The sequence below is a fragment of the Gymnogyps californianus genome, chromosome Z (genome assembly GCF_018139145.2).
Source record: "Gymnogyps californianus isolate 813 chromosome Z, ASM1813914v2, whole genome shotgun sequence".
NCBI lineage: Eukaryota > Metazoa > Chordata > Aves > Accipitriformes > Cathartidae > Gymnogyps > Gymnogyps californianus.
In genome coordinates, this window is record NC_059500.1 from 5,831,899 (window position 1) to 5,856,575 (window position 24,677).

The 24,677-nt window shown below is 37.8% G+C and overlaps 1 protein-coding gene across 1 annotated transcript in view; it reads left to right on the forward strand.

Moving 5' to 3' along the window:
- Positions 1 to 24,677, forward strand: part of EDIL3 (EGF like repeats and discoidin domains 3) — a 269,430-nt gene that overhangs the window by 101,369 nt on the left and 143,384 nt on the right. Inside the window, exon 3 of the mRNA XM_050913442.1 lies at positions 4,327 to 4,356. Coding sequence (XP_050769399.1) covers positions 4,327 to 4,356 — 30 coding nt within the window. The remainder of the gene's footprint in view (positions 1 to 4,326; positions 4,357 to 24,677) is intronic.

Consider the following 24,677-nt stretch of genomic DNA (forward strand, 5'->3'; position numbering starts at 1 on the left):
CCAGTTTAAGGAAAAATGAACTGAAGTCTGTTGAATGGGGAGCGGGTGAAGAGATAGACTTCTTAAACGTGTATTTTCAATGAAACATCTGTAGCATTAAAATCACATTCTTAATGACTGATGCTGAGTTTTTGGGAAGTCAGTCAGTCTTCGTAGCATGCAGTTCCTTTGAGATCCTGAGATTTGATGCTGAGCAGAATATCATTTATTTTTGACATTGCATTCAGAAAAATGTTACTTGCTGTTGGATCCTACTGTTCACAGGTGGTTCATTTGGATAATTTTGTAGAGCTCTTGCATAGCCTTTTCCATAGAGATAATGTCATATGTCTAAGTTTATTCTTTTATATATAAGTCTTACTTTTTATTTGAATGTTAAAGGCAAACATATTTCGCACTAATATAAAATTAACACAAGCCTTAATATAAACACAAAACTAATGTAATGTGTCATAATATATAACGTAGTATAGCACACTGTTACACCAAATCTGCCTCCCTCAAGTTACTTATGCTTCAAAGCTCAGATTTTTCCCAGACCTGTCAAGGCTTCTACCATTGTAACAGAAATAATCAGAAGTCTGGCATATTCAGGTATTCAGATACTATGCAAGCGTTACCTTCTTACATTCTCTCTCTTAAGCTAATATGTGTTGGACAGTATGTGTCCTGGTATATGCTTTCCAAATCTGCCCATGTCTTCTTGGTTTTTTTTCTGCACTAATTGCATGCAGTATTATTCACCTCTAAGGAAAACATGATTAAGTTTTCCCAAGTGAACATCAGATTTTCTCTAAGAAGATAAAAACTAATATTTGTGCTGCCATATGTCTTATTATATTTTGTCAATGATGCATTAAAAGGGGAAGAAAAATATTCTTGAAAATGCTTTAAAGCTGCAGAGCAGTTTACAGTTTAAGGTCATGCAATGCTGTTATCAGACCATGACTGCGGGATGTCCATGACTGGTTTGGGGGCTTTTTTGTCAAATACCTGGCTCCTCTGTGTGAGTTTCATCGCTCTGGAGTCAGAAGGAGAAAGCCAGGCTGATGATGATCCACTACCCAGCGTAGTGAGTCATCAGCTTGTGCCAGCGCAGTTGAGCAAGGCAATTCCAGCTTACTCCCTCTCCGCCCTTCTGAAATAAGTAAAGAAAGTAAATTACAGATAATTACTATGGAGATGAGTCACTGTATAAATAGCTTTTTAAAATAACTTCAAGTTTTAAATCACTGCTGATGGAAAAAAATAGTGGTGTTGTGTAGGGAATTTTTGGTGTGGTAATTTAGTGCATTCACTTAACGAGTGGAAAGCAGAGCGCTGACATTGCATTTGAGCCAGTATGATAAAGCAAAAATAGTGTATTCTTTGAGTATTTAATAGCTTACTGAAGGCTGTTTTTTCAAACATGGTTTCTCAAGCTATGGGGGTGAAAGAAGTCCTGGCACATATAGCAAGAGATTAAGTTTATTTGATTCTTTAAAAAAGTATGCATGAAGTCCAAACAAGTTCATAACTGCATTTTCATATCTATTTTTAATATGCGTCTTTAATTTCTGTCTAGGGTTAAGAGATATAGTATTGACAAGTAGATCTTTTGCATTTTACAAAAGCAGTTCTCACTAACTCTAGTCTAACCCAGACAAGAAATGAACATAGTTTATTCCTGAAACAGCCTAAAACAGCAATCAAATAGTCAAAATAAATTAAATAAACAGAAAAGTAACGTTATTGGCATAGCTGTCTTGGCATCTGAATGATTTATTTCAGCTGAGATTCAGCTATCCTATTTTATTTAGATGGGTACCTAGGTGCAGAGTGACCACACTGAAACAACCATCAGAGTAATAACAGAATCCAGTTTTGAATTCCTAATGCTGGTATTTGTCTCAAAAATTAAGTCTAAGAATATTATTCAAATAGCAGTCTGAAAAAAATTGTTACTGGAATGAATATTCTCTGTATAATTGGACAATTCTGTTTAACCAGTTTTAATGCACAGTCACTAGTACTTTCAATTATTTGTTCTTCAAGCAGCAGTTGAGCTTGCAGCTAATGCAGATTTTGGGCATTTGTAAAACTTAATAACGGAACTTCTAACTAACTTTCATGTTCTGTTCTGTTTGTGTAGTCCTCTCTGCCACTGGTACCTTGAGAAATTACAATATGCTTGATTGACTTAGTTTGTAGTTTGTTTATTTACTTCTGATTCTGTTAAGATTTAAATATTCAGCTTCTTTTTTGTGGAATCGGCTGTCGTGTTGTTATTGAACTAATTATGTATCTGATTAGTTCAATTTAAAAACAATAGTGTGGTATTTTTCCTTCTTTCTTTCATTGTATTGAAATATTCTACTGTTACAAACACATTTTACTTAAATTCAGTAATTATACAGTAAAATAACATGTTACTGTAAAATTTAAAAGCTTGAAGTGATCTTTACATATATACACCTCAAAATGGATTAATGTAGTTTCAAAATACACATCTAGACACTAAATGAGGAGTAATAAAAGGGAAGGGTTAGACTGTTAAGTACTCTGTTTAGGCCATTTTAGATTATGCGTTTCATAATGTACTGTTCTTGTAATGTAACCTTCTTAAGTGTTTTTCTGAACACCAAGCTATATAAATAAAATTCACCTATTTACCTCAGGAAACTTTAGTTAGAGACAAGATGGTTGGCTGGTGCTTCAGACAGTAATTCATTATTTTCTATTGATTGGATTTGACAGCCCCCAAAAGGACACTGTGCTACTCTGTAATTAGAAATAACTGATGTGTCCAGCGTTAATTGTCACATACAGTTGCATATAGAATATTGTACTGAATTAACCAAGGTTTATAGTTGGTCTCAAATGCAGTTGGTGTCTGTTAACAAGGTCTCTGCTATGTCTGACAAAGTTTCACTAAAAAGAGGAAAGAACTTCCTGCTCCTTTCCTAATTTCTCCCAGCATAATACATGGTGTGATACTGAAGGCAAAGAAGGCAATTTACCAAGCATGGCACTGATCTTTGAGAAAATGTTTGAAATCTTTGTACATGCCAAGTGCAAACTCTGAAGCCGTCAGGGTGGATCAATGTTTGCCATGGCTGTAGGAGCGTTGTTTGTATGGAACTGATTCTGCAAGAAATTAAACGGAAGAAGCTTCCATTTCAAATGGTAGAAGAGACTCCTTAAAAGAGAAAAAATAAAAGTATATATACCTGTGTTTAGTGTCTTAAGGGGGTCTCTATATTACATTCATCGAGAGTCTTCTCAGACTTCTAGGTGCTTTTAGAGTATCCAAGTGAGAAACACTTGATTGCTGCTTTTTCTGTCATTGAAAACTTTGCAAGACTGTGAGAAGACCATTTTTATGATGCATGTGTATATAAAACATACTGACTGCAAGGAGAGAAAGAACTAGGTCACTGATGTACTTTTAAAATACAGTTTTACTGTGAATACGTCTGTTTTTTTCTTTTGAATGGACAGGTAATAGATAGTCTACAGTCAAAGGTGCTTTCTGATGGTAACTTAAGACAATTTAATGGTTATCTATTGCCAAAAGGGAAAGGTTCTAGTATGAAGATACGAATTTATATTGCTTTCCTCAGACAAGAAACATCTGGAATGGAGAGTCCAACAGGCAACTGCCGCCCCGCCAACCCTACCAGAAAAGTAAAACCCCAAAACTGCCATTTTTGTTTCCTAACTGCTTAATTTCAGGTTCATTAATTCATTACTGCCAGCACCAAGTTGGGAAGAAATTGAAGGGAACAGAAGGAGTGGAGGATGGAGAGATGGGAAAAAGGTGTGGACCATGTCTCTCATTAACTGCTGACCAGCAGCTGGCTTAGCTGTGTCATCAAACAACAGCCTTCATTAGCTAAACAACTGGGTCATGCAGTCGATTTTTTAGAAGGCTTTACCTTAAGAACAGCTCCTTTTTAGTACTGCAACAGCTAGCTCTGGTAGTGAATTTGACTGCAGAGAAGTTGACTGAAACTCTTCTGTTGAGCATTGCTATTGCAGTATTGGGCCTATCCTACTAGCTAAATTAGAAGGAAAGGTTAAGAGTGTAATGTTATAAATGTAAGCTAAGATCTTAACTCATTTTAGTTTAGTTCTCCACTAACATGAAATATCTGTTACTCAAGTTGATAAAACTATTTAGAACAAAGTTTTTCATGATGTATTATTGCTCATATATTAAGAAAATGTAAATAATATAACGAACAGAACTATATAGATTTCTTCACCTGTATTTTTTTCTCTCTCCCTTCCCTTCCCCTTTCCCCGTCCCCACTTCTCCCCCGCCCCCACCGCCTTTTTGTGCAGCCTCAGTTGAAGAGGAACCAACTTCAGCAGGTACGAATAATTTATGATTACATCTGCATCATGGTAACCATTGCTTGAGAGCTACCTTTTCAAAAATCATTTAAGCCAGGTTTAATTTGTGTATAACACATGCTAAATAGCCGTATCAGTCTTGGGTTCTTTTCTGTCTGCTCCCCTTCCTTTTTTTTCCCCCCTCAGTTTAGAGTCAGCAGGATATACACTCCTCCAGTAGTAGTTCAAAATCTTCTCTGCCACATGTTCCTTCCTTTTTGCTTCTTCCTTGGTTAAGCTGGCACATTGGGCTTCACACAACAAACCAGGTCAAAAGCAATCAGGAGTTCAAAAAAATCAGTGTGTGTGCTAGTTTTCTGTCTGTCTTTACGCTGGTGAAGCTCAATCATCTGCATGACCCCCAAAACTGGCATCCTTAAAGACAGTGCAGCCTGGGAACAAGCAGTGAAGGAAAGGAAGGACAGCGGGTGCAGAAGCATCCTGCTCAAAGAAAACATTCTGCAAACTGTGGCCTGGATATATCTGCTCGGCGAACTTTTATTTCCATTGACAGACTGCCAAACAGTGAGAACAGTTAACAACACAGTCATAAAAATTAGTTTAGGAGCTCCCCAAGAGACACAAACACGTAGTGTTTCTTCTATTGTGAAGATTAACTATTTATAATTAATTGGCAATCCATTGGCTTGGGAGTATTTAAAGAAAAAGAAGACAACATACTAAAGAAGAATGTCACGAAACAGCTTAACATATTTGAAATGGCATTGAGTTGTATAAACTCAGTGAGCTAAAACATCAAATGAATAAGGATTCACTTTATAGTGGCTTATTAAAAGAAGTAAAGGTCTCCAGACGACCAAAGGAGAAAACGTAAGGAAAGTGAATGAAGAAGGGAAGATGGCAAGGAAGGATTAAACACTGTTTACAACACTAACCTACAGCTTGGGAGCAATATAAGTAATTAGGGTACGGTGGAGAATAATAAATGAAAGGACAGAGAACAAAGCCAAGAGTAGAATGTGATAGAGGGAGAATAGTTAAGGCTAGCACTGAATAGAGAAAGAAGCAAAAGGGAACTTTTAACAAGAAGATGGTAGTGGAATGGACAGCAAGCATGACTGAGATGAGAAAAAAAACACTGCAAAACAGAGAAAGACAGAGTTTGGGAAAGAACTGTGGAGTAGTAACACACCCCTGAGGAGTATATATTATCATTATTAAGCATCAGCCTTCAACTATCCGTTTCTTGAGAGATCTGTCAGTCTTGAAATTTTCATGGAAAATATCTTAATAGAAACCTATTGCCGCTGTTCCATAGAAGTGTCAGTTACAAAAGGAGATTTTTTTACATTGGAAAGAAAAAAAAGGCACGCTTTTTTCCCTTTATGGAATTGGTTTAAGTACGCACATTTTGTGGAGATGGAGTTTAGAGGCATATATGAATACGCTGAGGTAATGTTCAAGACAATCTTGCTATGGTTGTGCATTGTAAACCCATCATTCCTGTTGTGACCAGTGGGGCGTCTCAGGAAGATATGGCCTCCCTCTTTGCATTTTGAATGTCACTGCTGTTTTTGTGGAAGCCCCTAACTGTGAACTGGCCAAGCTAACCAGATACATCAGCTGAAAATGAGTGAAAGGAGGGAAGTGGAATTTACAAGACAGCCACATGGGCTCCGCTACAGATCTCTGTTAGACTTAGTAGCTGAAATTTCAGTAGTGTCACAAAAGCCTACAGATTCTATATTCAGTTCCTCAGGAGCCCTTGCCTTTTGGAGTGCCAGATGACATTGTTTGTTTGCGTTTGTTTAAATGGATTGTTTTTAATCACTTCTGACTACTTTGTTTTACTCTACCCTAGTATCACTGCTTTGTTTATTTCTCCACATAATTCTTGTGTTCAACAAAGCTCAGCCAATAATTTATGATGAACATCTTTTGAGCATTGCTTCATCACAGAATATTCCTAAACGTTCATAATCTCCTTGAATTCACCTATTATCAATAACATCTTTTACACCAGTATTTTTTCAAATATTTTCCCCCAAGACTTGATCAGATACGTTTCAAACTCAAATAATTTACTTACTTGTGGTTGGTTGAATGAGCTGCACCTAACCTTTAAGGCATTATTTTTATTGTTATAGTTCTTAGTGTTTCAGGGTCTGTTGGCATCTAAAAATGTGCCACAATTATTTATGCAGTAATAGGTATACCAGTGTAACTTTCTGTATGAAAACTCTTAATGGAAAGACTGGTGACCTTTTCATGTTAGCTATTCCATGAGAGGATGCTGTTTGCGGTAAGAGTGTACATGTGGGAGTTGCACTGATACAGCAATGCAGATAGATATTCCCACACAGGGAAATCAACAGCTAGAAGTACACAAACATACAGCACCAGAATGTTTTTGTTCTTTGATTTGGACAGATGAACAAATGCTTCTGGCATAAATGTTACACGGTAGATTTACAGTACGAGACAAAACACATATTTGTAAACATTTCTGCAAAATAAATCGCAACTGCTCAGAAATTATATTACAAGGGAACATGACTAAGTACCTGCAGAAGTAAGTGAATTAATGTAACAGTAACACTTTCTGTTATTTAATCTGGTTCTAGGACATTGATACTTCAATTAGATTCTTTGGGAATTATTTTTGAAACAATTATTTTCTTGGGAAAAATTTTGATTAATCTGAAGCTTTTTGCAGGAGTTAATTTGACTAAACTTCTCCAGGCACAGAATTATATTTTTTTCCTATTCAAATGAAAATTTCCACCTTTGGGAAAACAATTCTAGTCTCTGCCTTGAGTAGCAAACTTTGGATCTTAAACTCTTCTGCTAGATATTAATAGAGTATAACCCAACTCTATATTTGCATGAAATGTGACTATGATCAAAATAAGCTATATTTAAGTATAGATACTATTTTTTAGAAATTCCGTAAGATGGAACAGTAATTTTCTGCACAGGTGTACATAGCTTGTAGTGGATCTTCCTCAGCAAAGCAGTGAAGTACGTAGTTAGTACTTGAATAGTCAATGCATAGTAGACGTATTGTCTTTGTGAGCATGTGTTTAAGCATGTGTTTTTTAGATTGGAGCTTAAATTAGGTGCAGTGAAAGTGCAACCTAGAAGCGCGATACAGATTTTAACAATAAAATACACTATCTTGCTCCTGGGGAGTCAAAATCAAAACGAGACTGTTGCATTAAGAGCAGGAAAAATGTTTTCGATTTAGTGATGAAGGGCATGCGTGTGAAAATGAAGTTATTTTTAAACCTTCGTTATAAAGATATTACTTATTCTAGCTTTTCCAGAGGAAAATCTATTAATAAAGTGCAGTTGTTCTTTACTTAACATGAATTTATATCTTAAAATTTAATAAGCAATACTAGCTCTTCAGATGCTTTATAATTTATAGTTTCTATTGATTCTGCTTTAAGATATGACCAGATGTTGTTTTGAAAGTAACAGATTAGTACATTCTTATGGGATTGTTTTAATACAACGTACTTCTCAGATTGTATTGACATTTACAAAGCTGTGTATTCTGCTTGAAACAGATACCTCTTCCTCAGAGCAGGAAGGCAGTCATGCAGTTTGAAAGATGCAGGGGTGCTGAAAAATAAATAGAAACTCCACCCAAAGCCTCGTGCAGTCACCTAGAGCCTTTCACAGTAATTTCAGTGGGATGTGCCTTGTATAGGCAGAAAGCAAGTTCTATCAGCTACCTGATTTTGCTGTTTTCAAAAAAAAACAGCAAGTTTTCTCCAGTTTGTGACATTTATCTTAGTAGGATGTAATTAACCTCCCGATTCTAGTGCTGATCAGGTAGTGTTGGGGAGGAGGTATGCACACACTTTCAGCTGCAAGGCCCAGAAGTCATCACTTAGCATTCAAAATTATTAGAAGTACCTTATGATTGTCTTCTAAACACTCTGAGATAAGTGCATTTAGTGTAACAGTTGCGGGGGAGGAAAGATGAGGAGATTAATTGGAGGGCAACATAGTATTTTTCCAAACAATATCTTTACTTATTAAAGAATATGAGGTAGGATAAATTGCAGCTAATACGTTAATGTTATGAAGATTATAAACATTATTTGAACATTTTATGAATATTATAAACTTTAATTGACCTGTGATCAGGATCAAAACTAGAATTTCTTTTTCTATTCAGTCAAAGGGATAAAACAATACTATTTCCCATACTCTGCTCTTCGGAATAGAGTCTATCTTCTCTGACAATGCCCTGCGTGAGTGATCTCGTAGAAGTGAAGTTACTAAAATTTTACTCTGATTGTTGTAACCACTAGGCTGAAGGTTAATAATCCTGAAATAATAAATGCCCTGTATCTCCCTATAGAAATGGTATTTCACAGGGGTTCCTTCAGTTTCAGAATGTTTCAGTCTAATGAACAGTAATTATAACTCATTAAATGTAGTTCATCTAAGACAAAGCATACTTATTTTTTGCATGCTTTTTAACCAAAGCTAAACCAAAGAGTTTTTCAAATGATCCTCACAATTTCAACAAGGTTTTCCTTAGCCCTACTTCTGGATAAGCATTGACCTAGATCTCTTTTTCCATTCCAGTTAAATACCTATGGTTTTATGTTGTCGTAGACATATAAACACTCTCTTTTGAGCTACTTCTGCATATCTGTTCATTTATTTTGAGTTTCAGATCAATTAAATAGTTTCACCAGAAGCTTAGGTATCCTTTGAAAGCAAGCTAGGAAAGTCTCAGGACAGTTCTCTTGGAGATTTGTTTCCATGTTTCTTTTCCCATCTACACATGTGGCATGAGCCTTTTAAAGCTGTTTATTGAACTAGGAGGAGATCGCTTTGTTGAAAATTGGGTGTCCTGCTGTTTTGAAGCTTTACATCTCAAAAATGTTTCCCCACGGTTTTATGTATTCCCCTCCTCTCGTCAAGAAGTCTGGAATAATTTCTAAAGATATCGAAGAGTAATTCTTCCAAGACATGACGAGACAGAGTACAACATAACATACAACACTTTGTTCACTTGCCTTTACACTGTGACTTTGACTGAAATAATAAATACATGCCCTTTGAGATCATCACTTAACTGAAGCCGTTCCTTGCTTTTGTCACTGATGGTTTTTTAAGCCTAGTGTCTGAGGTAACTGGCATTTGTGTCTTCATATTCCATCTATTATAAAATATGCAAATATATTTAGACTTTCATGACAATAAAAGCTCTTTTACAGTTTGAGTTTAATATTATTTTAATGAAATTTAGGTGTTGAACAGATAGTAGACTCAATATATGACAGAAATTTCTTCTTCAAAGACATTAGTAAAAAGTAATCCGTACAACAACCTTGTGGCACAGTATGTATGTGTACAGACAGCTGCATTGTGTATCTGTGTGCAACTACTACAAGCAGTCTATTTTTTCCCATAGAAAATAATATTACTCTTCTACAATTCCATGTGATATTTAATCTGTTACCTCCCTTATTTAGAATTTCAACTTCTAGAAAAGTTATTTTAGCATTTTTTTCCTAAAGAAGTAAAAAACAAGGCAAAAAAATCACTTTTGAGAAACAGCGAAAGTTGAAAATGCCATAAGAAGTGGAGAAAGAGACTTCTTGGAAAGTCTCTAGAATGAAGTTTAATTCAGAAAAAGAAATTAAAAGATTAGAATGGAAAAGCACAGTAGCAGAAGTTCCAGGAAGAAAGTTGTACTAGAGATGGCATTTAAGAGTTATCAAAAAGTCATAAAAAATAGACATCTAAAAATCTTAAGATTTGCCCATTAACCTTACTCTGTGACCATGGTGTTAAGCAATAACTGAAATCTAAATTGCTTCCAGGTTATGTGTTTTGTTTTGTTTCTGTTAGGAAAACTCCAGGTTTCTCTGGCTATTAAAACTGGTGCTTTGTATCTCTCCTGGGTTTCTTGTGTTTAAGAAGCCTTTTAACGCAGGGCACCACAGTATATTGCCTTAGTGTTTGCCTTGGAACCTATTCACAGAATGAGAAACTATGGATCAGTCATTGTGTTTGGGGAAAAAAAAAAAGATTGAAAAAGGTGAAAAGTTAAAAGTAGTTCTAAATTATTTTAACCAATAGATATTTCAAACTTGACTTACTGGACATAGCCTAGATACTTCTTAAGAGAGACCCTATTAGTTTTCCTATTAGACATCCTCTAAACTTGTGTAGTAATAATGGAGTTCTTTTTTCTTTTCTACTTGTTTTTTAGATTTCTCGCTTTTATTCACATTAACATTTAGGTAAATTTGATTTAGACTACTAGCATATTAGGAAGAAATAATGTTGCTTCCCTGAGCTCCACTACCTCCCAGAGATTGTCCCTGGACTCAGTGAGAGCCTTACTGTGAAAGGGGCAGTTTCTTATGGAGGCTTCGGACCCACAAGCCCTTCCTTGACATAATGTCCCAGTGCTCACACGCTGACTCTGTTCTTGTGAGTAGCATGCTGAAATGTCAAAGCAAAGCCAGCACGTACTTTCTAGCTCATCATGTGTGATAGAATGGAAATTACGTACTCGCTCCCATAAAAAGATGCCTGTGTCGTGGGTTGGGTTTTCCCTTATGGACCTCTGGAAGTTGACAGGATAGAGACAGTAAAGCAACGTATTTAATGTGCATTTGCCAGGCATAAATGCTAAACATTCCTAATGTGTAGATTTAAAACCAGTATGCAATCTTCTATTAGTTATAAGTAGAATTTTTTAGCAATTTTCTGGTGAAATTATTGGTTCCTCAGAAGTAAAATTGTTCATGGGACATGGTGAGTTTAGAAAAAAAACAGAATGGAATTTGTATTGTAAAAATGTAAAAATGTGAGCCACATTTTTGGCAAAAAATAAGTGCTTTTGCTTGTTCTAAATATCTTTGCATTTAAAAATTCACTGAATTATCACTTTTCATAGATTTAAAACACTAGACATAAAATTACTCAAATCTCAGGTTTCCCCTTGTCCCAGTTTATTTTTATTTTGAGGTAAATTCATAATATCAAATTTTTAAGATTTTGATTTTTCATAACTATTTATGATGGAAGGTAGGGAGGTTCCACTCAGCACCATTTTTAGATAGCTTTATATTAGGTAGTTGTATTGGGTTTGCGTGGCAAGGTTTTGGTAGCGGGGGGGGGCTATAGGGGTGGCTTCTGTGAGAAGCTGGTAGAAGCTTCCCCTATTCTGATAAAGTTAATGCTAGCGGGTTCCAGGATGGACCCGCCGCTGGCCAAGGCCGAGCCAATCAGTAACAGTGGTAGCGCCTCTGGGATAACAGATTTAAGAAAAGCAAAAAAAGTTACAGGGGAGTTGCAGTTGCAGCCAGAGAGAGCGGAGTGAGAAGATGTGAGAGAAACAACTCCGCAGACACCAAGGTCAGTGGAGAAGGAGGGGGAGGAGGTGCTCCAGGCGCCGGAGCAGAGAGAGAGATTCCCCTGCAGCCTGTGGGGAAGACCATGGTGAGGCAGGCTGTCCCCCGGCAGCCCATGGAGGTCCACGGTGGAGCAGATCTCCACCTGCAGCCCGTGGAGGACCCCACGCCGGAGCAGGGGGATGCCCGAAGGAGGCTGTGACCCCGTGGGAAGCCCGCGCTGGAGCAGGCTCCTGGCAGGACCTGCGGACCCGTGGCCCCGTGGAGAGAGGAGCCCAGGCTGAAGCAGGTTTGCTGGCAGGGCTTGTGACCCCGTGGGGGACCCACGCTGGAGCAGTCTGTTCCTGAAGGACTGCACCCTGTGGATGGGACCCATGCTGGAGCAGTTCGTGAAGAACTGTAGCCCGTGGGAAGGACTCACGTTGGAGAAGTTCGTGAAGGACTGTCTCCCGTGGAAGGGACCCCACGCTGGAGCAGGGGCAGAGTGTGAGGAGTCCTCCCCCTGAGGAGGAAGGAGCGGCAGAAACGACGTGTGATGAACTGACCCAAACCCCCATTCCCCGTCCCCCTGCGCCGCTCGGGGGGAGGAGGTAGAGAAAATAAGGAGTAAAGTTAAGCCTGGGAAGAAGGGAGGGGTGGGGGGAAGGTGTTTTTAAGATTTGGTTTTATTTCTCATTATCCTGCTCTAATTTGACTAGCAGTAAATTAAACTAATTTTTCCCCAAGTCAAGTCTGTTTTGCCCGTGACGGTAATTGGTGAGTGATCTCCCTGTCCTTATCTCGACCCACGAGCCTTTCGTTTTATTTTCTCCCCCTGTCCAGCTGAGGAGGGGGAGTGATAGAGCGGCTTTGGTGGGCACCTGGCATCCGGCCAGGGTCAACCCGCCACAGTAGTTTAGAATAGTTTGATATTAGATAGTTTAGAAAGTGAGTAGATTTAGATTGGACATAAGGAAGAAATTTTTTACGATGAGGGTGGTGAGGCACTGGCACAGGTTGCCCAGAGAAGTTGTGGGTGCCCCATCCCTGGAAGTGTTCAAGACCAGGTTGGATGGGGCTTTGAGCAACCTGATCTGGTGAAGGATGTCCCTGCCCACGGCAAGGGGGGTTGGACTAGATGATCTCTGAAGATCCCTTCCAAACCAAACCATTCTGTCATTCAAATATTAGGTCTTTTGCTTGAACAGAGAAATATTGTAATCAATTTTTCATTGTCTTTCCTTCCTTCATGTCAGAAAATGCTTTTCCCATTTGATGCTGCACTGTTCATCAAAGAGTAGAAGAGATCCAGTGCTGGCAACACGTTGTTGATTCTCTGAGAACTACATTATGAGTTCAAATGAAAAACATTTGAGACCTTACTGAGATTAATATTTACATAGGAATTATCCTTATATCCTTATATGCTAACTATACTATATGTTTGCCTTAAAAATACTTAACTGATTGTGGGTATGAAATTGGATTTCACAAAGGGTATCTATTCTTCCTGAAAATAATGCCCTAATGGCCTCCTATTGATTGCAAGAAGTTGAGGTTGTAACTCCTTTGATGATTATCAGAAGAGAAAAAACAAAATAAACAGATGTCCCTAGCTTATTGAAATGAAACTTTCCAAAAAGTTCATGAGAGATTTGATCTGCTTACTGTCTCACCCTCAAAACCTCAAAGATGCATCTGGTCTAGTCTCAAGGACTTCAATTTACTGCCCGCTGTACAGCAGCGTCCAAAGTGGTGTAGTTTTGTGACAGCATGCTCTCAGGCTGTCTTTTGGGCCACAATAATTTTGCTGTGGTATGCAAAGCTATTCTGTTTCACATATTTTGAAGAGGAAAAGCATCCTTCTGTATTATTCTAAGGGAAAGGATATGCCGTTCCCCCAGGGTCTGTAACAGAGATTTACTCTCTTGCTTAACTTGGTTTACACATTTGTAACAATTCCTTTTCTTTCTCTTCTTGAAGTGCGTATTTTATTTTTCAGTGCCTGAAGCTAACTTGTTAATTACTTTTCCATATATTCCAAGCAAAATATAGACTAAATCAGAACATTAAATAAAGGTCATATTGAACCTTATTCTGATGGAAATGAGGCTTATGCAGTAAAAATACATGCCAGGTGGCACTGAAGGCTATTATAGTAGGCTGTCACATTTAAAAGCTGGAAATCTTGCTTAGGTCAGGAATGGAAATTAATTAATATTTTCAGCCTATCCCATAGTGAATGTTTGTCCATATGTCATAAAAATAACTCGGTTCGGCAAAATCGCTCACTTCTTTTCAGGATTAGACAAAAAAAGTGCTAGGAGGTTGAGATTAGCCTGCAGTGCTGGCAACTATCTGAGAAACTCATACATGGGCATTTTTTCATAATCTGCATAGTGTTAGAGAGTGATATTTGTGGTGAGTATACAGCATTCATCCCAGTGTACAAATCCAAGTGGAAGATCATATAGTATCCCCTAAACTAGCTATTGCTTTATGTCATGAACATTTTTTTTTGATTGCTTATCACTTTTTCACCTGAACTTGGAGATGGAAGTTTTCCATGCCAGGCGTCTACCTCAGGCTGACCTGAGCTCAAATCGTTTCACTATTACTCATAATAAGGTTAAGGAAAAAAGGTGTTCTGCTGCCCATTTTGATTCTAAAAGCTGTTCTACTGAGAAACCTTTCTGCTCCAATACTTTGGAGCTGGGACATGTAATTTCACAGTGCGGTGGCAGAGGTTGCTTTTATTACTGCCATGGAAAAGTCCACAGAGTCAGCCAAGGAGGTACGCTTAGTTCACGCTCAATTACCAGAGACAGCTCCTAACCTAACAGAGTTGAGAAGTCTGTTATAGGGAAACCAGCAGTGCATACTGCTGTCTGAAGGTGGGTGAAATCAAGTCTGCCATACCAACTACCAATGCATCTCTGTAGCAAGGAGAGCAGGGAGCAGAACAGATGGAGTTGTCACCCTGGAAAGGAAACACACCACCTTTGTCTCAGGCTCCCGCAATGTCAGCACTGTCTATTGGTACCAGATCTGTAGCAATAGGGTAGCTTTACTTAGGTGCTTTTCTATGTGGGAAGCAGTATTCCCCAAGAAGAGGCTTTGCAGGTGTTTAGACCTTGCTTGGTCAGATAAAAAGAACAGAACTAGCAGTTAAGACAGGGTCATGTGAATAAAACAGTCAAAGATTGTTATTTGATATTGATTGCTTCATCCTCTGAAGATGGAGCAAGAACAAACAAGATGAAGAAGAACAAACTACTATTCTTGTTGCTCCAGGGATCTCAGTGTACTGTGTTGCTCCTTGAATTCTCTGTACTTCCAAGAAGTAGAGCTGAAGCATAGGAGAAAATACGGCAAAAGGCTAACCATGGCAGAGAACAGATGACAAAATCCTCTCCTGTTAGAACGGACAGATTTTCATCTGAGAAGTGATGTAAACTAAGACAAGAAATTGCTGAGGGAGAAGGGAGTTGACAGGCGAAGAAATGAGATTAATGAGTTGCGCGTGGGCACAGAGTGACTGGGTCTGAATACGTCCATACAAAGGGAAGGGCTGCAGTGGGATGATCTGCATTGGGTTGGCTGCTGTTGGAGGAGTTGTTTCCTTCACGCAGGCCATTTATTTCTGATTCCTTCTTCCAACGTACTCATGCTTTCTTGCTCTCTCCTTTATGCTTGTGATAGCAATTATACTGCTACATGTTGAGCTGCATCAGGTGGCTGTTCCAGCTGAAAGAGGCCTCTTCCCTAATGCAATTTCCCTGATAGAGTTAGTGTTCATTTCATTCAGCTCCTTGATCTGACTTGCCATGTTGTGGTGTGTGTGCTCTCAGCAGGAAGGGGAATTTACTGGAAACATGTAGTGAAAGCTAGAGTGAAGAAAAAAAACCCAGTCATCTTTGGTGAGATACTGTAATTAAATTGGATTAAAGCAGTCAAAGATTCCCATCCAGGCATTAGCTGCATGGAAAGGGGAAAAAAAAAAAGCAAGTACTAATGAAAGCAAAACAAACAGGAGTAGTCGTTGGTTGAGGATTTGGAAGCAGGTTAACAAGCCTGATGACAAGGACTCCGTTCAAAAATAGCATCCTGAGGAGGCTTATTTTGTGCTTATTTTCATTTTAAACTGTCTTATGACCATCTTTAAAGGATCGGATTGACTGTGAAAACATAAGAGTACTGAGGAAGAAATTTCACTCATTTTCTGTTCAGTGCAAGTTTAAGCAGTTTTTAGTTACTAAGGCTTTGTATTACATGTTCGTTCAGGAGGATAAAGAAGTATTGAATAATGACCCATTAGCTGAATGACTGGTCCTGTAGAAAGACAGTACATGATAGCAAAGTTAAGGGCTATAAAGTAAGTGTGCTCTTAAAGATGCCAAGTGTATTTTGCATGGACAACGAACCAGGCCCTTCTATAATAGACATTGTAATCCAAATAATATTCATTAATGTAAGGTTTTAGTGGTGTCATATGCATTATGAATGCCAGGTCTTGCATATGTATGGATTTGAAATCCTCACTGTTGGCAGTTGTGTGTTTGACACTATATTGTGCCAAGACTGTTTGGGCAGTAGCGTTCTTTTTGGACAGCAGTGCAGCAACAGCATGGGTAGGTGTCATCTCATCCTGATTTCAGGAGTGAAGAGTCCAATCTAGGTCAGTCTTTGCAGTCAAAGAAAACAAATACAAACCTGTAGAGGACGAGACATCCCAGTAAGTTAGATATTTAAAACAAAGAGAGCAGTTATTCCCACATTTTCTCCGTTTACTACAGAAGGAGTGTACATGATTAATGTCAGTTAGGAAGAAACTCTGAATTTAAGTAAATCCCTTTTTCTGGTTTCTACAGGAAGGACCCACAAGTGGATCTTGAATTTGCATAGCCCAGTATCGTGTGTATGCACATATGAATATGAACACATTTATGATTTTTCTCCTGAGGTTTTTAGGACCTCACCTTTTGTAAAGCTGTTGATTTGTTATGTTTGTCATTTGTTTTTCTTCATATTCATTTATGGTATCACCTTCCAGGACATACATTTAACACATTGAATGTTCTGTGCTTGAAAGATTTTGAGCCTACAAAAAACTACATCCATGTACTGACTCAAGTTTCTAAAGATCAGGCTGCAAATAATTATGGTTACATAAAATAAGTCAGAGTGGCTGTGATGAGCTTCCTTGAAACCTAATGATCTTTGAGGTGGAAGTTGTACACTCTTGGTGCTGACTACCTCAACATAACATTTGTAGATTCTGAGCAAAGTTAACCAGTGTGAATCTTGAAAGTACCCTGTACCTTTGATGTGATTGTAGTGCTCCAGTGTCATGTTGGAAGAAGGGTTCCAGAAAAGCCTTAATTTGAGAATATCATAAAATCAATAGATAAAGAAACAACAGAAAAATTAATCAGGTTACAAAGGAACGGAAAAGTGTAAGTATTGGAAGCTCATACTGTACTGTCCAGTCTTAGGGTTATTGGGTGCAATAAGCAAGAGAAGGAAGAATAGCAAAAAATAATATTTTAAGATTAAAATCAAGAACAAATTGCCCCTATATGTAATTATTACTGCTCCCCATGTTATGATGTTTAACAGCAGGATGAATGGGAAATATCCCTCTCTAATAACTCTCCTGGGAATGACTTTATAGCACAATCTCTACAATTTTACAAGTTGCCTGACACACTGAAACAGCCAAGGAGACCCTTTAATGATAAGTTCAGTCGTGTATCTTGTATGTTTGTTGTTCTAGTAACTTTTCCTATCACTTCATATCTCTTGTTCTTAAATAAATATTTTTTTATCCGTAACTCTTGTTTAGTAAAAAGCAAGCGAATGAACAAAAATCTGCTCTGATTGTTGGTAATCTCGAATCTTGCACAACAAAAAAAGTGTTAATTCTTACGACCAGAATCCTTGTCCTACCTTTTCAGTGATTCATATCCTATTATGTAAGGGTGTTAAGGAACTTATAGATGTGCCTAAGCTGAAGCAGGTTGGATAGCTGCTACAGCAAGTAAGGAGGAAGCGCCAAGAAAAGCTCTCTGGCACGTGGCAAAGTAGCAGAGAGCATGGCTGAACTGAGAGAATATGTTACTTCTGTAAAATCCAGGCTCGTCTGTGAACGATTTTATAATCAGGGAAAGATGTGACGTTTAGCATCACTTTCTGATGTAGGTACATAGGTTGCAGGAAGGCTATAAGAAGGAAAGGTTTGTAGATGCAGGTAGCGTATTTTATGGAACCAGCTGATAGGTGAAATGGACAGACATTCAGACACGTGAGTTTTTCTTCATGTCTGAAACAGCAGTATTTTATCGATCATGATCATGGATATGCATAATACCATTACACTGCTGTGGATTTGTAGTGCATCAAAGCCCAGGAAGTGTTAAAACTGACAGATAATGGAATTATCTGCAAATGGAATTAAGTGCCCTGGAGGACCAAGAGCAGGGTTTAAAATAGAGCTGAAGTGGGTTGTTTTCTTCCATCTGGTCTTTCATATTATGAGTCTCTGTCTTATCAGCTACTGATCTGATGCCCAGTTCCCATCCAAATGAGTTTCTTCCTGCATTACACTGTGTTTACTGTTCTTCTGCCTACTACTAATCCCCGCAAAACCCCTACCAAGTAAAAAAGCCCTGCTATCCCAAACTGTCTTGACTCTGGCTTCAGTCAGTACTATTTGCCAGTAAGGGATCAGCTAGCTGGACTCGCTGAGTAGCTGTATCACTGAGGTGTTGAGAAGATCTTTAAGTCTATCCTAACTTGAACAGGGGAGAAAATGTTGAAGGAAGGTTTGGCATTTATATTTTAATAAACAGTCACAGGTTGCCTGCTATTAACATTGACTAAACAGCCGTCTTGAAAATGTATCACTGAAGCAACATTACAGGTGAAATCCAGATGTAGTTCTTATCATAAAGAGAACATAAATGCTTTAGGGGCATAGAAATATCAAGCAACAGCTTAATTGAGTTCACTCAGACAGGGACATTGGGATTTCTGCATGTATGCAGCATCTTCTTAGGCCATTTCTTGCAATAACAAATATCTGCCACTTCATTCACTTCTGCTGATTCTCATTGTTGCTCTTATAGATTGACTTTCCAGATGCTAATGACCATTTGCCAGAGCCAAGACCTCCCTTTTTTCTTTTGTCTTAGAAATTGAATAGATTCATTTTTATTGTATATTCTTTTGAAGCCTTTACTACTGCAATTAAAATGCATTTCATTTTTTCCAACTGTAAGTCTTTTAGATAAACAGATTTTACCTCAGAGCATGAATGTCCGTTATTAGGCTTAAAGAAAGAATGATGTAGTATTCAGCTATCTTCTGCTGTATTGTGTAATCTTATCTATACAATTATAGTGTTTCAAAATATTATTTTGGAAACAACTATTTTTTTCTCTTTTTTTGCACTTATCTAAAACTGCTGACTTCAGTAGTACTCCTTATGAGTAAGTGCTGTGTGACTTCAAAATTGTGGCAAAAATATTTACATAAGACCCACAGTACTGTAAAGTAATAAACTGCCAAATGAAAACTATCAGTATGACTGGAGATAAGTAAAAGAGTGGAAGATTTCACAGTCCAGTCTAGAAGTGTATATTCATTACTTATTCAAGAAACAACTTCTACTGGCTGCCATGGGAGTTGTGGTTGTATGACAACTGTTCTGATAAAAATAACAATTATGAAAATGTAACATGCTCCCATGAATGTCTAGTTGTCTATTACTAAAAAATGTTAAAATGAATTGTACCTTTATATACTTTAGAAGTTATTTGAATTGTGTCAAATAAGCTGAGAAAAGACTTGGAATTCATGAATTATTATTGAAATGGCTAGCTACAATGAAGAAGCCATAGCCCAAGAACAAAAAGCTCTGGGTATAGATTTATATATTCAATTTGCCTGCAGTACCGTATTTTAACATTTACTTGCAAAGTATGAATTAACACTCTACAGCAATATTACAAGTCTGTGTTACATTTATTCATGAATTTCATTAGTTTCAAGCTTTCTACAGTATTTTGTCGTGTTAAAACTGCAGAAGAGTATTTATTTATTAATATACACTAAAGGAAAGGGTGACAATATTTCAGTATCTGATTCTTAATCTTTCCATATCAACCTGGAATTTCTCAATTTTTTTTTTTTTTTTAATCCAGCCTCCTAGATGAGGAAACCATTCTAATAATTTTCTCTGCAAAGCAGTAATACTGGGCATTTTCTGAAACAAAATACAAATCAATGATCCTGTCAGGTCAGCGTTCTGCTTGAGCCTTCCTTGAGCAGGGGTAGGGACAGAAGGTATAATGTAGTGTATTTGTCGTCAAGTCTTGTTTCTATCTAAATTTTTGGTAGCAGAATACAGGCAATATGTTGCAACCTCTTAAGAAATTCCAAATAAAGAATTTACTTCAAACTGTTTAAGTCATGTAGCTAGCGATATCCTTGATGAAAAGTACACATTACATTAGTAAAGTTGTGGGTTTGTTTTCATAGCATATCCTATTGGTCTTATCCCCTGTCATTCAGAACCTAACTGCAGCATCCACATTTTTGAACCAGACGACCTTCTCTGTGCTTGCCTCTGTTCCATCAACAGATCAGTAATATTATGGATTCCCTCTCAGGAACCATATACAGCTACCGATTAGACTAGAATGGAAAGAGAATATTAACATGCACTCAAGTCGTCTGTCCTGAGGTGAGGGGAAGTTAATTATGTCTAGTTCATGCCCTCATCTTTTGAAATCACTCAGATGAGTATGGCCATCATTATGCCTGTGCACAGATCTGTGGATCTTGCAAACCAGAGGAAAGTTGGATGTGTCTGACGAGCTACCCATACCACAGCTGAGGGTGGAGTGTGTGGCTCCAGAGGAAGTCTGCCATGCCGTATCCTAATGGAATATATTTGTGGCCTCGGGAGTGCTGCAGCTTATGCCCCAGCCCTTGCACAAGGCTCTGCTGAAGGCAAAATTTAGCTGTGCAGAGAACTGTACTTAAACGACAGTAATGACACGTGCATTGTGTGTAATAACACAAAAAGGAATTTTAAGTTAAAGCATTGTTTACCAGAAAAGACTAATCTCCAGTATTGCTGAGCAGGAATTATTACTATTGCCCACCAAAATAGGTCAGTATTTTCATCCATGTATAACTAGCTGCATGTGAATCACATTAATCAAGAGCAATTAATTTGTATTTGTGCTGTGGATGTAGCTGGTGCGAAGGAAACAGACATCCAGTGATTCTAGTGTGTATCTTAAAAACTGAAGGCACATAACTTCAAACATGGGTTGTGATTTTAAATTGGGTTGGTTATGTAGTGTGTGGTTTTCTGAGTTGGCAAGAGACCAATATGAAGCAGGAATGGGGTATGAGGAGAAAAGAGAACGATGATCTAGCTAAGAAGGGAGTAAGAGTTGGAGAATAGTGACAGGATCTGGATTTCAAAAGGATTTAGGGTAAGGCACATGAAATTGGAAGGGTTTGATGACAGCTGGGAAAAAATGCGAAGAGAAAAGGATATATTTCCTCTGTCCTGCATCCTAAGGGAAATAAATGACTGGAGTGTAAGTCTTGTCTATTTCCCTTGGTTTCTGCTGTGGACAATTTTATGCCTTTTTGGACTATATATATATATTTCACATTTACTAATTCTCTTTCATCACTTTTTAATAATATTTCATGTCCTAAGGATAACCACCCTCTGAGATTCTCTTCTGCTGTTTCCGTGTCCTTAATGTGACACTAGTGATTAGGACCTGACTCATACAAATATGAATAGCATAAGTTCAGACTGTTGCATTTTTTAGTTCCCACTGGAATGCTCAGCAAGAGGACTAACTGGATTTTAATCTATTTGCTGTTATAATTAAGGTTCACATAATCTTTTCAGGTTTTTTCCATTTTCCAGTTATTAGTGGAACACAGTGAAAAAGGATGAGAGGTCCTGATCAAAAGGATGAGAGGTCCTGATCACCGGCAGTTTAAAGTGCAGTGAAACAATGAAAACTGGCATCTTCATATATGATGATAAGAATTACGATGATAAAAATAACACTGTTTCACAGAAATCCCAATTGGCAGTGAGGTTCTGTGTTAGGTACCAAGCTATGTATAGTTTCCTTATTGCTGGGTATATTTTGCTTAAGCAACAGACCAGTGCAGTAAACACAGAGACGGATTTGTTTCAACTATATAGAGAATGGATTTGGAGAGTTTATTTTAACGTAGAACCTGTAGACATTAGTGTTTTCAGAATTGCACTTTTGAACTGAATCTTTCGAACATACCGGTCTATAATAATTCTCTGAATATTTAAACATACAAAATATTTCAAGTCTTTGCAGCCCTCCAGAAAAATTTTTACAAAATTACAAGATTCTCTGGGTTTGCAGAGGTTTTTCTGTCTGATGTGAACCAGAATCAACTGAAAAAGAGATTTTGAAAATATTTCTAACATAAGTTGGAAAGTTAATCTGGATTTAACGATGATACAAAGCAAATCATAAAAAATGGAGTGTAGCAAGCAAGCCCCCACACTTGGGTCAGCAACAGTGGGAGAAGTCAGTGACAGAAACAGTATCGTCTAGGAAAAAAATAACGATGCTGCTGCCTAAGTGTAAAGTTAAGAGGAAGAGAGGGAAAAGGCCCTGAACCTGGATTTTCTGTAAATAAAGCAGGTATTCTTTGGGAAGATAAAACCTTCTTGTGAAAGGTCATGCAGAGATGCAGAACAGGTCTCACATTAATTTGCTACAGTAGGTTTATGAGACAACTGGTGGGGGAAGAATACCGTGGGCTTTATTCAGAAACACATATGTGGGTGATGAAGGGTATAAAGAGCTGAAAAACAACATTGAAAATGAGGAAAGTTCTCAAGCCTGGAAGCTGAGGAGTATGAGGAGAAATAATGAAAGAGAACTTGGGGAAAATGTCTTGTAGTGCATTGAACACTTTCGCCAGCTTTTGGAGCATTCTCAGGTCTCACCCTGTGTAGTATCAGTACATTGCCTACTACACTGACCACGCCTCAAATTTGGGTATAATCTGTCATTCTCATTCGATGGAAGGATTAGGTGAGAAGCTTAAGACTATTTATTAAGGAAAGGTACTGTATAGCCATCAAGTTTAAATAGCATCTTGTCAGAAAATATTCTAGTTATTTAGTTAAAAAAAGGTTGAGAAATGACTGGACAATCAGTTTAAATTTCTTCTCTGTAATAGAAATCCATAGAATAGAATTAGAGGGAAATGTGCAGAAATGACCTAAAGCATTTTGCACTCAGGGGGTGAACCTTAGCTTTTGCTGCATCCAGGTGGAGACACCTTGATCATTATAATCAGCACGCTCCATTTGCTGCATTAAAAACAAGATAAATATTTAATCACAGTGCAATTAAGTCTGGATCAGTGCCATTAGTTTATAATGAATATATAGTTAGATAGAGTCTAATACAGTACTAATTCACTTATGAACCAGGCTGAACAGTTATTTTTCTTTAAAGCTGATATTTTGAGAATGTTAATGAGATGAAGGTGTGTGTAACTGCTAATTATTTTTACTGCTTTCGTGCATTAACTGGAATAACATATAGCAATCAGTTAATATTATCAATATTCCACATAAACTGTGAATGATGTTCTGCAATGCCTATCCTTTTCACATTAAAATAACCAAGCAAATAGCAAGCTGTAGGTATAATAAATATTTGTTCATACAAAATTCATTTGTATCCTAACAGCAAAATAGAATCAATAGTGGCAAATTCCGAAAGGAAATCATATGAAATATATTGACCTGTAGGAGCTATTGTGGTTTGGTTTGGGTTTTTTTCTCTTTGTTTTACAAATATTCAAGTATGCTGGGCAAGCAAGAATTTCTTGTCACACTTCGGAAGACTTGAAGGATGAGGTAGTTCAAAATACATCAAGTTCGACTTCTGTGGGTTAAACTGAGAGACTCCTTTATTTTCTTTGAGCCATGTCATAATGCACCGGTATAATGGGAGTTGGGCCCTCAAATGTTTAGATGTTTATGTAAATTTTGAGCCCAGAATGACTTTTAAGGGCAAAAAAAAAATCTCTGAGTAAGAAAGAGCAAATACTGGACTACAATGTATCCATCCATTACTGAAGATGCTTCATACTTAAGTGGCAGAATGAGCAAGTTAACTAGAAGAAACTGTTTTCATGATTACAGCCCCTTCTGGCAGAAGGTCACTAGCACATCTGCTGGGAACGCTCTCTTCAAAGGTCCTCAAAACCATGCACTGCAAAGCAGGCAGCTGAGATGTAGCTGTAGTTTCAAGTAGTGAAGAAACATGCTGTTCTTCAGATCCAGCTACATCAGGAGTGTTCTCGGGAGACGGTAGTTTTCTTCTAAATACAGGTGAAGTCTACAAAATACTTGAGCAGACGCTTAGTCTTAACCACAAAGGTGGTGCACAGGCTCAAAGTACGTGTACTAGTGAGACCTAACTCCCTACACTGCATTGCTAGAATGGATATGTCATACTTGTGTGCTTGAACCTATAGATAGGCTGAGACATAAGTATGAATTTTGGTATGACTTAATGAACCCCAGAGCTCAGCAAATGCAGGATCATTTCTGTCACGTTGTTAAAATGGTCTATGAAGAATCACGACTCCCACACAGACACGCAGCTGGGGGCATTCAAAACCAGCCTCTGTGTCAGGTAAGCCTTGCACAATCATATTAAATTAATAGGCAAAGTAGTAAATGTGAGGAAGATCAGAGACCCTCAAAAGCTTTTGTTATATTCCTGCCCTTTTTGTGCAATAAAGCAGTTTTCTGTCAGAACCTGTAGGGACGTTGCTGCTGCATTTGAGTGCTCGTTTGTGTGTCTCTGTGTAAGATGGTCTCTTTCAAATAGGATTATGTTATATTTTGGATTT